The sequence below is a fragment of the Protopterus annectens genome, chromosome 3.part1 (assembly GCF_019279795.1).
Source record: "Protopterus annectens isolate FY-2018-M chromosome 3.part1, PAN1.0, whole genome shotgun sequence".
In the NCBI taxonomy this organism is placed as follows: domain Eukaryota; kingdom Metazoa; phylum Chordata; order Ceratodontiformes; family Protopteridae; genus Protopterus; species Protopterus annectens.
The window spans coordinates 766,006,913-766,022,177 of record NC_056732.1 but is presented as its reverse complement, the minus strand read 5'-3'; the positions used below and the strand labels follow the sequence as shown (position 1 = coordinate 766,022,177).

Sequence of the window (15,265 nt, the reverse complement as noted above, 5' to 3'; positions counted from 1 at the left end):
AAAAGAAGTGAGAATACCCAGCCTAGACTTGACACATAGGGCTAGAAGGTATAATAGTTGCTACTCAAAAGGGGTTGTTTACCTAGTATTTTGTCAAGCATGTTGGAGCTACTATATAGGGAAAACTGAGCGCCATCTCAGATCTAGAATTTATGAACATATCAGGGATATAAACAAGCACAATGAGAATAATGCCCTATGTAGGCATGCTTTGACTTGTAATGTGGCTGATTACAAATTCTGGGTAATAGAGGAGGTCGCTCACCCAGATAGGGATGGTGACTGGGAGACGCTTTTGGAGTATAGGGAAATGATTTGGCAGTTAAGGCTCGATGCATGTTGTGGCAAGGGCCTTAATGACCACTTTCTATAACTCCAGCACTAAAATTGCTAGCTGCAGACCCAAAGACTAAAAACAAAGTTAAAACAAGATGACAGTGTTCCAATTTACTCCCTTCTTTTAAATTAAGAATTTTTAGAATTTTATATTTTATTGTCTATATTTTAGATTTTACATATATATTTTACATACTTCATATACTTATTATATTTAATATATTTTATATATATATATATATATATATATATATATATTCATGTTATTTATTCAGTTCAATTTATATATATTTTTTATTACACATATTTATATATTTACGTATACTTAATTATTTATTTACTTTTTTTAAATTAGTAGGTAAATATATTATTTTGTATATTTACACTGTGTAATTAAATTGTTCTTAAACCATTCTGAATCAGACTGAATTCCCCACAATCAGATAGTTTTTATACATTTATATATTCATATATATATATATATATATATATATATATATATATATATATATATATATATATACATTTTTTACAGCATACATTAAATATTTAAAGTATGTTTGGGTTTGTCCTCATTTCATTTTATTTTATTTTATTTCATTTTTTCATTGTATTGCCTTTTTGGTAAACTGTCCTTTGTTGTTGTATACGTTAGGTTCTTTTTCATATGCCAGCCCTTTAATGTTTAATTAGTTAATCAATGGTGATACTGCTAGCCAATGATTTTGGAGCAATATGTATTAAATAAGGAACATTTGGAAATGATTTTATCTTCTGAAGAAGCCTCCGGAGGGAGGCGAAAGCGCTCAATCTTTGTTTTGATTTTTAATATTTTATTTTGTGTACTTTCTTTAGTGTAATAAAACACTTTTTTACTTTTCATCGGACTTTTGGGATTATTTTTGGACCAGTCCGGTCCTCGAACACTGAGACAGCCTTTATTTGTAACTTTTCCTTTGGCTAATTCACAAACTCTTTGTAGAACCACTAATTCAGCTACCTGGGTGGAATATACACCCTTTTGTCTTTGTTGGAACAAAACCTTGTTACTGGTACAGATGGATATTCCTGCAACCAAACTTCCATTTCGCTCTCATTTACAGGAACTGTACACAAATACATCTAGTTTAGCTGTGGGTAAAAAAGTATCCTTTATGTCATTCTTAGGAGAAAGCAGATACTTAGTCTCTCACACACAATCATGTGCTGTACTATCTTCAGCAATAGGTAACAAAGATGCAGGATTTTGAATGGGACAGTGTATGAGAGAAATAGATGGAACATAAAGAAGAATAAGTTCTTGTTTAGTTAGACATGTAGTCAAGAGATGTTGAGTTTTCATTTAAAGTAAGAGAAGTGATAAAGAATGAGGAACGGCAACCATAAAATTGTGCCTAAGCTCTAATGATTGTTCAAGGTCGACTAGAGAGGCATCAGCAGCCACCACCCTTAAACGTGGTGGAAATCTCTTTGCAACAGAGTCAAGTGCTGAATTATAATAAGGTAATAGTTGTCCCCATGTTTCTGTGCAAGCACTCCCTGAGCAAATCCATTTTTTTTGTGACAAAATAAAATGAAAGTCTTTCCATAGTCTGACAACCCGAAAGCTGGAGCAGTAGCTAAAGCTTGCTTTGATTTTGAAATGAATTTTCATCTTCACTATTCCAAGGGAGGGGCTCTGGTGTTTTAAGAGATTTGCCGCAATATGAGATGGTAGCATCTGCCCACTACCCTGAGATATCAGATGACCAAGATAACATACTTGAGATGACCATAGCTATAACTTTTTTTTTTACATCTTATGCCTTTTTTTGCAAGAATAGTTAAAATGTGTATTGTATCCTGCTGACAAAGAATCAAATGCTATTAGTAAGTCAACTATGTATTGCACTAACACAGACCTACCTGGAAATGTCATGTCTTCAAATCCTTTCTTAGAATTTGAGAAAATAATGAAGGAGATTTAGTGTATCCCTGTGGTAACTGTGTCCATGTGTACTGATGTCCTTACGTTATAAGTAAAGGCAAACAGAGGCTGACTTTCAGGGTGGATAGGTATAGAAAAGAATGCGGAACACAGATCTATCACAGAAAAAAATATTATTTTGCTGTAGGTGGTATGCAACTCAGTATTGTTACTGGGTTTGGAACCAGAGGAAAAGTTGGTAAAACTGCATTGTTTACAGCCGTCAAATCCTGCTTAATTCTATTACATATCCTTTTTGGGGTTTTTTTTGTTTGTTTTGTTTTTTTACAGGGAGAATAGGAGTGTCACAAGGGCCTTTAGCGGGCACTATTATTTCTTGTTGTATTAAAGACTGAATTACTGGTTTAGTTCTCTGCTCTGCCTCTGGTTTCAGTGGATACTGCGGAACTCTAGGGAGAGGTTTAGATGGATCCAGTTTTATTTTTACTGGTTCTACAGATTTTAGCAGGTATTTGCTGCAACAGTTCATCACCTGTCTGTATACCGTCAACAGGCTGTTCCTCAGCTTGTGCTAAGACTGCTAACACTTCCCCTCTGATTTTGTTGGAACATCCAAATACACCCCTTCTAATGTACAATAAATAGTATAACCGGGTTTACGTAACAGGTCTCTTCCTCGCAAGTTCACTGGTGTAGTAGTACTCAAAAGGAAAGAATGTTTTTCCTCAACAGTTCCTAAAGAAATGGGTATAGGCTCTGAAACAGGATATATGGCAATAGCATTTGTTAGCCCAACTGCTTTTACAATTATGTCTTGATACTGACTACCTGACGTAACATTTACTACATACCTAGTGGTTCCAGTGTCCATAAGGAAATAAATTTTCTTTGAATTTATTTTTACCTTAACATAGGGTCCCTTTTAATCTACTGGCAGCAGAGGACTAAGATTTATTTTTGTTCCATTACCCTGGCGTAATTAGTATAGTTATTTTTGGCTCCTTCCAATGTTGGGAGGTGGTGGAGGAAAGGTAATAATGCTATAATTTGGCTGACATTCAGCCCAGGGATGTTGGACTCTGCCTATGTGAGCATTCTTCTGTCCAGTGTTGTGCTTCTACACAATTGAAGCAAGATCCATCAGATTAGGCAGGAGGGTCACTGCCAGCTCTTTTTTACCAACCAGCTGTACCTTGTTCCCCTTGACCAGCACTTTTACTAAATCCCCTTTCAACACATCTCCCTCCTTTCCCTGCTTTTACCTTATCCCCCTGGGGCTTCAAACTGCCTTATTTGCAAAGTTAACAGCTTATCCTCAGTATCCCTTTTCCATTTTATTTTTTCATACTTGGTACAGTGATTTGCAGCACTTAATAAGGACTCCAAGTCCTTTCCCTGCAAGGCTATAAGCACTTGCTTTATTTGATTTTTGTTCAAGGGTTTGCAGACCTTGCACTAAAGCAGGTGCAGTAGCTGCCTTAGCTTTTCCTTTTGGATCTGGTATTCCTGAATGTTGAGCAAACACTGCTCTGAGGTGGCTCAAATAATATGCAGAGGCTTTCCCTTTATTTTGTTTACATGGTTGTATCTTAGACCAGTCTGTCTTAACTTGACACATTTCTGCAATTTAATTTAACAACCCTGTCCTTCTTTTCTATAAGTGTATTCCCTGTGAGAGTAAAATCAGTTTCAGCCTTTTCAAGTAACTATTTTCTTATTTCATCTTAAGTGACTATCCAAAGCAGCTGTTTCAAATCTGTCAAAGTAGGGTTGTAAAATTCTATTGCAATTTTTAATTCTTCCTTAAAACTTAATGGCTCTTTTTTAATATTTGGAAAACTTTTGGACATAGAATGTAAATCCAAGTGGTCCAAGGGCAATGAACAAGCTATTATTGGCCCCCAATATTTTTCTGAGTGGTGCCAAAAGATCCTCTCCAGAGGGAACAGCCTCTTGTCCTACTCTGCTGTGTGAGCACGTGATGGTGAGCTATGAGTATGTCAAATACTAGTGCTTCTGTTGGAGAGGTAGAAGCTTGTTGGAAATGAGAGGGAGAAGGAAAAGAAGAAGAAAACTCTCCGACTGTGGATACCTATTCTGAAGATGAGGGTTGAACAGGAGAACTAGGTTGAGATCTAACAATACCACCCTGACCTGGTGTCCGGTGGACAGTTAACCAAAATGCAGGGGTCTAAGAAACAGCAAAATCTTGTACAGGAGCCACCCATACTGATACATGTGGGATGGGGTACAATAGCTACTGGAGGATTATCATCCTCTTCTGAAGTCTCTGCTTTTTGGCAAGTCCCAGTTTCTTCCAAATCAGCCAAGAGAGCATAAAGGGATCCCTTTTTACTGGTCTGTAATGCCTTCTTATTCTCTTTTACCTGTTGTAGCAACTTCTTATTAGTATCCTGTAATCCCCTTAATGCTGATTCAGTATGCCAAGAATAGAGTACTTCCCATTGTTCCCCACTTGTTTTATTTTTCTTTCTTTTTTTTTTTCAAAATACCCCTTAAATTCTCTAATTTACTTCACCAGAGCATTTTTTGTGAGCTGAAACCCCTTATTTAAATGCTTACAACTAATTGTGATACATAAAATAGGCAGATGTTCCCTTTGCAGGGATTTGATCCTGCCTACTTAACATTGTTCCCATTTCCCATATTAAGACTTACCTTGTCGATCCTGGATCTGGTAATTTGGCAAAAATGACTACACCAATTCACACGCTGTTCATGGATGGAAGGGTAGGAAATCTGTTGTTGTGTAGTGACAGAGGAAAGGTTTTGATCAGGCTTTTTGCACAGCACCCACTTGCTTTCATCCTGTTGCAAGCTCAAAATTTACAGCTTCAGCATTGTATTTGGGAAAATGAGGTGGATATGTACTGTGTCCAGAGCAAACCACTCTTTTGGACCCCCTAAAGATACTTTTACACATTGACACCTACATCCTAATGTGCTATGAGCTTATGAATTTGATTTACCAGCTCACACCTATGTCCCAGCATGCTATGGGCTCATGAGTTTGATTGAACAGCACACTGCTATGTCCCAGCATTCTGTGGGTTTGTTAATCTATTTTAAAATTTTCTCACTCATACATTTAACAGCATACAATATCTCTCATACCTGTTATCCTTTAGTCTTTTTTCTTAAGGGTACCACCCTCAACACAAGGTGCCTCCCTATGTTAATTTCTGTTTTTGTCATATGCACATACACAATAAACTTTTCCTTATTTTCTGTAGGCTCCTCCCACTATTACTTTACGTACACCTATCAAACAAACTCAGTCATTCAAATAAAACATTTATTCACTCATTCCACTGTTTTAACTACAATTATCTAACAGAAAAAAAAACATTTTCCCACAAATCAGTTTTCTCCACCTAGTCTAGTATATTTGCACAGCCTGAGTAGTTAGGTATCTGAGTCTGACTATTCCATACAAAATAGTGTGGAATTCAAAAGCAGTGTGGAATTCACAGGGTGATTTGTTCCACACTGCCCTGCAGCAATACCAAAGTTCAGAATCTGAGTCTTGAGACACCAAATATTAAAGTACAAATTAAATAACAAAGAATTTTACCTTTTGACTCAGTCAAGAAGACAGTTTATGATGTGCAAGGTACTTGTTTGCTTTATAAACACTGCTGAGAGATGGCTTGCTAAAATCTGCAGAAATAGTCTCAGTATATACCTTTTTATCAGCTGCATGCACGCAGTACTTTGACGTTACATTACTTTTAACATATCAGTACATTTTAAAATAAATTTGATCCTTATGATTCTCGCTTAGAGTGCATTTTAAAACATGAGTCACCTATGTTCAGATTTATTGTCCTTCACCCTTGTAACATTCAGTACCAGTCTACACTATCTCATGGAGAGTCTTGCAGATACTCATTCCGCAGAAGACCAGAGCGTAATTGGTAATCTGGTTTCCACAGATGCCTGCCACAATTCATTAACTTTCTGAAACTAGGCTTTCCAACATAACATCCCTTAACTACTTCAGCACTTACTTTGCCTTCAGTAATCTGCCAGTGCACTACAGTTTGCTAATAGAGAGACCTTAAAATATAAGGCTACTACTTTATATTAGTACTAGGCTAACTGCCCTTGTGAGTCATTTTAAACCTAGCCAATTATCCTTTGTGAGACTCAAATCCTGCACCTTGTGTTTATAAGGTAAACACCTTAACCATTAGGCCACCCTCACAACCCATAATTAAGCATGTTTTTCAGCTTGCCCTTGAAATAAAGATATCATAAACATTTTATTTGACTTGTCTGAAGAAACTACAAGTTAATATGTATTTAGTGAAGAATAAACATGAGACATAACTATTTTCCATAACAGCAGTAACTCCCTAGCTCCTTACTAAGTAAATGTATCTCTTTTTGCTAAGGTAGACATTCTGATCAACAAAGAAATGGCTCTTTAATGTTCAAGGAATAATAATTTGAAATAAATCAAGTTATAATAATACTGTATATAGTGTTCAACTATTATGAAAAATAGCATTTTGTAACTGATTGTAATTATTGTAAATCTTACATGCTGGAGCTTTTCTCCCCGGGCCTCCACTGAAAATGAGTTCACTTAGGCCCAGTGGACTTTCCCAGTAAACAAATGTCAAATAAATAAATAAAATACAAAAATAAGTAATATAAGTATGGTTTTAATTTGTTTTCATTTGATTATGGAATAATTGAGTGGAACTGAGTCATTGACACTCAGACTGCACATGCTGTGTGTTCATGATGCTTATGAATATGGTGTCATGTTGGATTGTTTCGAAAATCAACAATAATTTATATCAACTGCTTATGTAAGTTGTAACACCTTGTTTATTTATGCTGCATGCTGCAGAAAGTGCACTGTTTTTATATGGAAAAACTGTAGTAAAAATACATGAAAGGGTTAATGAGAATATGCATGCTTTAAAAAAATGACAGGGGTGAAACTATTTATTCAAGCATTCGTTTATATGTAGAAGATAAACAGGGCGGCATTCAGAAAGGTTGCCATAACTGGTAAACCCCTCACACTAACCATTTCCAATTCAGAGACATATCCATTTCTGTGCTGTATCACAAAGAGGTGCAGCACCACATTGGGTTCTGTTTGTGGCCTACCATGCTAATGAAGCATTCTGGGGGAGCATACTATCCCCTGTAAATGCCTGCTGTAAGGCATTTGTGCAGCAGTGCAATTCAGAGAATCAATAGGCAACGTAAGTTACCTCATCTAGCCATGCTAATAAACATGGCCAAAAGTTTGCATCCACCCTTAACCTCCAAAGGGTGAGGTCATGTCAGAGAGGTAATTGTCAGGGGGTTAGTAGCAAGGTAGTTTTGTGGGGTGTGTGCATGTGTGTTTGGGTGTAGCCTCAGGTGTGCTTTTGTGTGTGTGTGTGTGTGTGTGTGTGTGTGTGTCTCCAATAGCATGTGTATGTGTCTGCTTGGGTGGGTACAGTGGATGGGGCTATTTAGGGGAAAGGAAGGGTATGTGTGTCTGTGTATTTTTGTATGTGCGTGTGGGTGAGTAGATAAGTTTGTCTGTGAGTACATTTGGGTGAGTGTGTGTGTGTCTGTGTGTGTGTGTGTGTGTGTGTGTGTGTGTGTGTGTGTGTGTGTGTGTGTGTGTGTGTGTGTGTGTGTGTGTGCGTGTCTGTGTATGCATGCATAATGTGTATGTGCGGGGAGTGCTGTCACATCTCCACACTGCCCTAGACTAACAAGAAAATCCTGAAATGTTGGGGAGATGAACACTAGACATGATGAATACTCTGTATATCACACTCTGAAGGCACTTAAAAAGGTAATTGAACAACCTTTGCAGCGTGAAGATGGGTGGGGCAGGGGAACACAAGACACCAGGGATACTCCGTGTATTATGCCCTAGAGGGTGGAGGGGACACTACTTACAAGGGATACTTTGTATAACATGCTCTAAAAGGTGGGAGGAACACTGGACACTAGGGATGCACTGAATATCATGCTGTAAAGGTAATTAAAAAAATGTAATAGGGTAGGTTTTGCAGCATGAATGATAAGGTGCTGGAAGAACACTAGATCCCAGGGATATGCTTTATATTGTGCCCTAAATGCACCTAAAAAGATTCCAGTCCTTTACCCTCAGCACTAACAAACAGCTCTGCAGTAGAGATTTGGCTCCCTATTGAAATCGACAAGTCAAAAAAGACAGAAAACACAGACGTATGAATTTAAAAAAATCACTTTTTTCCTTTAAATTTCTTTTTGTGGGGGAGAGTTAAGTCCCCACACACTCCACACCCTCTGAACGTATCTATCCCACCACTGAGATCACCATACCTTGGAGAAAAGGGAATATTCCGAGAAATGGCCATCTAGGACTTTGTATATGTAAGTCCGTTCTTCTAGCCATTCAGTATCCGTGTTTTGGGTCCCAGTGTTTCAAATGGTTACATAGAGATTTAGCCCTCTGCCCTACCACTAGACACCAGATATGTTTTCATATATTACTTTTAAGTCTTGGAAAAATATAGAAGCGTTAAAGTGAAAGGGGTGGGAAATGTTTTGAATGCTGTATACTCACCATAGTACCCAGTTCCTTAGTGACACCAGGGATACGTTTAACATATTACCTTAAGACTTCAGGGGGAGGGAGGGTTAAGTAAAAGGAGAATGAAATTTTGAACCCTCCACCCTCAGTAGAGAAAGCAGCTTATTAATTAAACCAAAGCCTTAATGTCCTACACTGAGAAGAATTTGTATTTGATTGTATTCTTTTACAGTTTAAAGTATATGAAGCTCTTTATGTATGCCATTGTTCACTTGGCATAATGGGTAACTTCTTAACCTCACAGATATAATGTACAGGATTTGATTCTGACCTCTGGTTATTTGCTATGCTTGAAATAGTCTGCAGACTAATAGCCTAGCATTTGCCTACAAGTCTGTCTTTCTGAATCTTCAAGATAGTTTTTTGCATTTCATGATTTAGACGTTATAGTTATTATTTTGAGAGATTCTTTGAGTTTTAAATTTCTATATTTATATACTGCAGTTGTGGTTTCATTTACCAGTGCCCATATTTTGTCTTTTTAATTTTCTTTGTTTTTATTTTGATAAATCAGTTCTTTAGTTCTGAAAAAGATGTTAAAGAAATATGACATGTAATGCAGTATGCCAGTATCTGTATTTTGCACACTTGCACTAACTGACAAGCTTATAAGAAGGAGACTTTGTGAAAAGTATGTATTTCTTTCTTTAAATATAGGAATGGGCGACTACAATTACCTTGGTTCAAATTGTTTTGAACTTACCCTGGAAATGGGCTGTGAGAAGTATCCTGCAGAAGATGAATTGTACACATCCTGGCAAGAACACAAAGAACCATTGCTGAACTTTATGGAAATGGTAGGATTTTGTCAGCTGCAGACCATTTAGTTGTTAAAGTTCACAAAAACGTCATATCTGTCTTACAGTTCAAGTGTAATTTATTATTAGTTATAGTGTTCTTTCGATAGTGTTAATTTTTTCCTTAGTTTTGTTTTGGATGTCACTGTGTAACCAAACCCTAAATAACCCTGTAATTTGCTATATCAAAAATATTTGCAAAAATAAAAATTCAGTCCTGTTCATTCTTTCAAAATAGCTTTAAAACTCTGTAGCGTTCTTGATCTGACAGAATGATCTGTGATTACAAACAAAATATGTGAACATTTAGATAGGATTCATGAGGAAATGATTTGTTGCATTGTCCAGACTTCGCTGTGTGATTTACATCTGCCATGGACATCACTGTATAGTGACGGACACCTATGAAGTTAATAAATTATTAGCACTTCTTGCTGGTTCAGCATTAGTCCATATTATGTTCTGTGACAAGCCTCACCAAGCAGAACATGTGATAGGCTTGAAGATAAAAGTGATGACTAAACAGTGTACCTCACTGTTAAACAGAGTAATAGACATACCCAGAATCTGTACTCCACTCCACAGGATTATGTATCATAGTGCTTGATATGCTGTGGAAACCATTCACATCTATCATTATGTAGTACCCTAGTGGTGATTTTCCAGAAGCACCTACCTGCTATCTACTGTTCTGAAGAGATATAGTAATTTTTTCTGCAGACACACCCTTTCCATCTCACATTCTGTAAAAGTGTAGCATTCATTGTTCAGTTGCACCCCCCACCCCATTCTGCAACATTGCAGTGCTTCTTACTCAGTTGTCCTCCTCTCACCTTCCCTTCTGTAAAAATGTAGTGTGTTGATTGCCTGGGAGCCGAGTTTCCACACTGCAAATTCTGTAAAAATGTGTTGCAGATTGTCCAGGAGTCCCATTATGTAAAGCTGTAGCGTTAATTTTACAGTATCATGCTCTTTCACCCCCATTCTGTAACATTGAGCGCTGGTTACCCAGGTGTCCTTTTCCCATCATCCATTCTGTAAAAGTGTACTGCTGGTTGTCTGGGGATTAATCTTACACTTCCCATTACATAAAAAATGTAGTGCTGTTGTCAAAGGCCACCCTCTCATCCCTGTATTCTGTACAAATGTGGTGCTTATTGTACTTGCCTCCTCCCCCACTTTGCATGCTGTAGTAGCATACTGTTCATTTCTCAGTGGTACCTTCTCCCACCTACCATCCAGTTGTTCACCCTTCCACTTTCTGTTTTGTAACAGTGTGTTGTTTATTGATGAATGGCAGTGTCTGCCATTTACAATTCTGTAAATGTATTTATTTATATATTTTTTTATTTATTTACATTTGTTCACAGGAAAATTCCGACTGGACGCAGGTCCTTTTTCAGCGGATGCCCGGGGAGAAAACCTCCACATCATGTACATGATAAATAGAGATACAAAGCTGCAGCAATAGTAGACATTACAGGTTATTGTCTTTAATACAATAACAATATATTGATTATCAACAGTATGTACAGTAAATGTTGCAAGTTAAGATAGTTTCTTGTCATTATTAATATTAGTAACAAAGTTGTCAGACAAGATGTTAAAGTATGTAAAGACAACTAGCTATTTCTGACTGTGGTTAGTAGTGGCGGTAGTATAGTTGGGATAAGAGTATAGGTGGGGGGGGGGGGTGTTAGTCTGGATTAAAACAAGGACAAAGCCAGTGAAATTTTAAGTGGAATTTGAGCGCAGTCTTGAAAAGGCTGCTGGAAGATAGAGTAGTTATAGAGGGTGGAAGATTATTCTACAGTTTAGATGTGGTACATGAAAATATGGCTTCTCCTGCTGAGTTTTTGGGTTTGATAACAGTGAGTTGATTTTTGTTGCTTGATCTTAGGGGCCTAGTGGGGTGATAGGGTTGGAGAAGGACTTGAAGGGGAAAGGGATGTTAAGGGGGTGGTTAATAAGTTTATGAGCGAGGGTGAGTTGATTAAAGTGAAGGAGTTGTGGGAGTTCTAGCCAGTTTAGTTCTTTAAGGGAGATACAGTGATGGCTGTGGTAGGAGGTTCCAGTGGCAAATTTAACCATTTTGTTGTAACAAGCATCCAGCTTGTGTAGGTCTATCTGTCTAAGGTTGGTAAGTATGGGGGATGCATAGAGTAGGGTGAAGATTAGCTGGGAATTGGCTATGGAGATTCTAGCTGCCTTGGTTAAGAATTGGCGGCTTCGATATAATACACCAAGTTTCTTGTGAACTTTTTTATTGTGAGAGATATGTTGGTGTCAAATCTAAGTTTGTTGTCTATTTGCACACCGAGTAATTTTGTATGTTCTGATGGAGAGATGATGGTATTGTCTTTGGCAAGAATGTTGAAGTGGGGGGTGTTTTGGGTGGCTTTGGAAGGTTGGAACAGGAGAAGTTTTGTCTTACTTGGGTTGAGTAGGAGCTGAGCATTGGATAGCCAGCTTTCTACAGAAGAGAACGATTCCTGTGTGATTTGTTGTAGTTCTGGTAGAGTGGGGGCAGAGCAGATGAGAGTAGAGTCATCTGCGTACTGTATAAGAGATGCTTGTGTGGTGGCAGTATGTAGGTTGTTAGTGAAAAGTGAGAATAGCAGAGGGCCAAAGATCGACCCTTGGGGAACTCTAAGAGTAACTGGGAGGTGAGGTGATATGTTATCGTCCCACATTACTGATTGTTGGCGTCTGTGTAGATAGCTGTGGAACCAGTTGCAGGCTGATTGTGAGAAGGAGAGGTTGGGGAGAGTAGAGAGTAGTAGCTCATGGATACCATGTCAAAGGCCTTTGAGAGATCTAGAAATACGGCAGTAGAGAAGATGGCATTGTTTTTGTGATTAAGTATAGTGTTGGTGAAGGAGAGCAGAGCGGAGGTAGTGCTGTGATATGGCCTGAAACCATGTTGGGTTTTGGAGAGAAGATTATTAGCTAGGAGGTAGTTGGAGACCTGGGTGTTGATACGTTTTTCAAGTATCTTGGAGAGAGGGGAGAGGATAGCAACTGACCGGTAATTGGAGAGGTTGGTGGAGGGGGTGCCTTTGTGCAGGGGAATAATGTGGGATATTTTCCATATCGAAGGGAACATAGTCTTCTGTTATGGAACGGTTGATTAGAATTGAAATTGGGCAGGCTAGTGTATCAGCTGTAATTTTCAAGTATTCAGAGGGGAGGTTGTCAGCTGCGGGTTTGGTGGGTTTAAGTTCTGACAATAGTCTTTTTATGTTAGAGGTAGGTACTGAGATGAAGAAGAAAAGAGGAGTGGGGGATTTAGGGTTAAAAGTTGGGGGGCTGTTGAAGGGAAGTGTTGTTTGTTTAGAGATGTTATAGTTTCAGTGAAATGTTTGTTGAAGGATTCAGCAATACTTCTGGAGGAGGTGGGAATGGACGGCTAGGGGGTATCAACCTTCCCTGGGTGTAGGATAGTGTTAATAATAGATCAGAATTGTTTTGGGTTGTGGTTGATAGAGTTTAGGGTGGATTTATAGTAGAGGGATTTGTCTAATTTTATATGCTTTTTGGCTTTATTGCGCAGTTCAAGGAATGATTGCCTATCTGAATTATTTTTTGTTAGTCACTAGTGCTCCCAGGCCTTATCTCTGGATTTCATTAGGGTTCTGGTGGTCTTTTGTAACCATGGGGCACGCCTGGATCTGACTTTGGCATTTCTTACAGGAGCATGGGTGTTTAGGATGGAGAGGAAGGTACTGTTGAAGAAGTGGACAGCCTCATCTAGGTTGAGGTATTTTAGTGGCAACCAGTTAATTTTTTTGCAGGGAGGAGATGAAGGAGTTGGGGTTGAAGTTGGACTTGTTCTGTATTTGCCTGTGGATAATGGGCTTCAGACTGTTTGTGTGGTGCCAAAGTGGGGGAGTGGTCACTAAGACTGTCAGGTAAGCAGTCTGCTAGGTAAGAATGAGGGGCTTTGTTGACTAGGATCCAGTCAAGTAAGGTATTATTGTTAGGGTTTTTGTTGATTCAGTAGGGGATTGAATGAGTTGAATGAACCCATGGAGATTAAGGTGAATATTTGGGAGGCTGTTATTACAGGATAGCCAGTTGATGTTAAAGTCACCGAGAATAATGGTTTCCTGTGGTAAAGATAGAGTAGCCCAGCTTAGGAGATTTTCTATGGGTGTAATATTTTGCCCTGGTATAGTGCTGGTTGTTCAGGGAGGTTCCCTTCTTCAGTCTGCTGTTCTGTAATAATAAAGTGCTTGATGCATAGGGCCCTGCTTCCACCTCCCATTCTGTAATAATGTAGTACTCATCATCCAGGCCCCCTTCAGCACTTTTTATTTGTAAAAGTGTAATGCCTGTTTTTCAGTGGCTCTCTTCCCACATCCCATTCTGTAATAATGTGTAGTGCTTACTGCTCCTTGGCCCACATTTTATTTTCTAATAATGTAGTACTCATTAGATCACATTCTGTTCCTTAATAATGTAGTGTTCATTGGCCCACATTCTGTTCTCTAGTAATTTAGGACTCATTGACCCACATTCTGTTCTCTAATAATATACCACTTGATGCTCATTGGTCAGCTTCCTATTTTGTAATAATGTAGTGCTTGTTGTTCTTTGTCCCACTTCCCTTTTTGCAATAATGTAGTACTTGTCACCAGGGATGGCTTATACCTGTCATACCAGGGCTTCTGCACATTGGCTAAAGTCTTTGCTACCCCATAGTGACTTTTCTGGTAGAGTTCCCCTACTACACATTCCTACATAGAAAACTCAAGTTCACAAATTTGGACAACATCAGGATGGCACTACTTAATGCTGGCAGTCTACATAGAAAGACGGTAGAACTTGAGGCCCTCCTGAAACTCGAAAACATTCATATTTGTGTAGGGGTTCATGTCAGATGGACGAAAGCTCAGTTAACCAATGGCCACATCAACGAAATGACTTTGCCGACAGAACGAATCCCCGACAACGGTAAGTCAATGTATTACGGAACAGAATACATTCCCATTTTGTAATACACTCAAAAACTACAGTAAAAATGTATAGCAAGGGGGCAAGCCCCCCTGCACCCCCCACCCCGAGTGACGTCGCCAGGCATTTCTGCAGTTACACCCTACTACTCCTCTAGGCGTCAAATATTGCCTGTTCATATTTGCATTAATAATTCCAAAACCATGTTACATACAAGGTATCGGAAAATTTTATCTTGAAGCATACATGATAGCAAACACAATTGTATTGATATATGACCTCTGTCAATGGGTATTTGTTAAAAATGTTAGGTGATAACGTCAATTTTTAAATGCTGAAGCCACGCCCACTAGGAGTTAAAGGTACAAACTCAAAAGAGCTCTACAGGAGGGAATGAGTTAAATATACCAACTCCGAGATCACACTACAGTGAGGGCATGGGACTAACTCCCAGTCTCCACTACCCATTGTTGTCGGGGATTCGTTCTGTCAGCAAAGTCGTCACGTTGATGTGGTTGTCGGTTAACTGAGTTTTCGTCCATCTGACATGGACCCTTGTGTGGTTACTGAGACATGGTTTCATTGTAGTGACAGCACTCCGTCTTTACCTCTGTTTAGTGCTTATCGTGC

At 38.6% G+C, this 15,265-nt stretch overlaps 1 protein-coding gene across 1 annotated transcript in view; it reads left to right on the top strand.

Annotated features, from left to right (window-relative positions):
- CPZ (carboxypeptidase Z) overlaps nt 1–15,265 on the top strand; it is a 1,352,173-nt gene that overhangs the window by 1,265,517 nt on the left and 71,391 nt on the right. Inside the window, exon 9 of the mRNA XM_044067099.1 lies at nt 9,540–9,679. Coding sequence (XP_043923034.1) covers nt 9,540–9,679 — 140 coding nt within the window. The remainder of the gene's footprint in view (nt 1–9,539; nt 9,680–15,265) is intronic.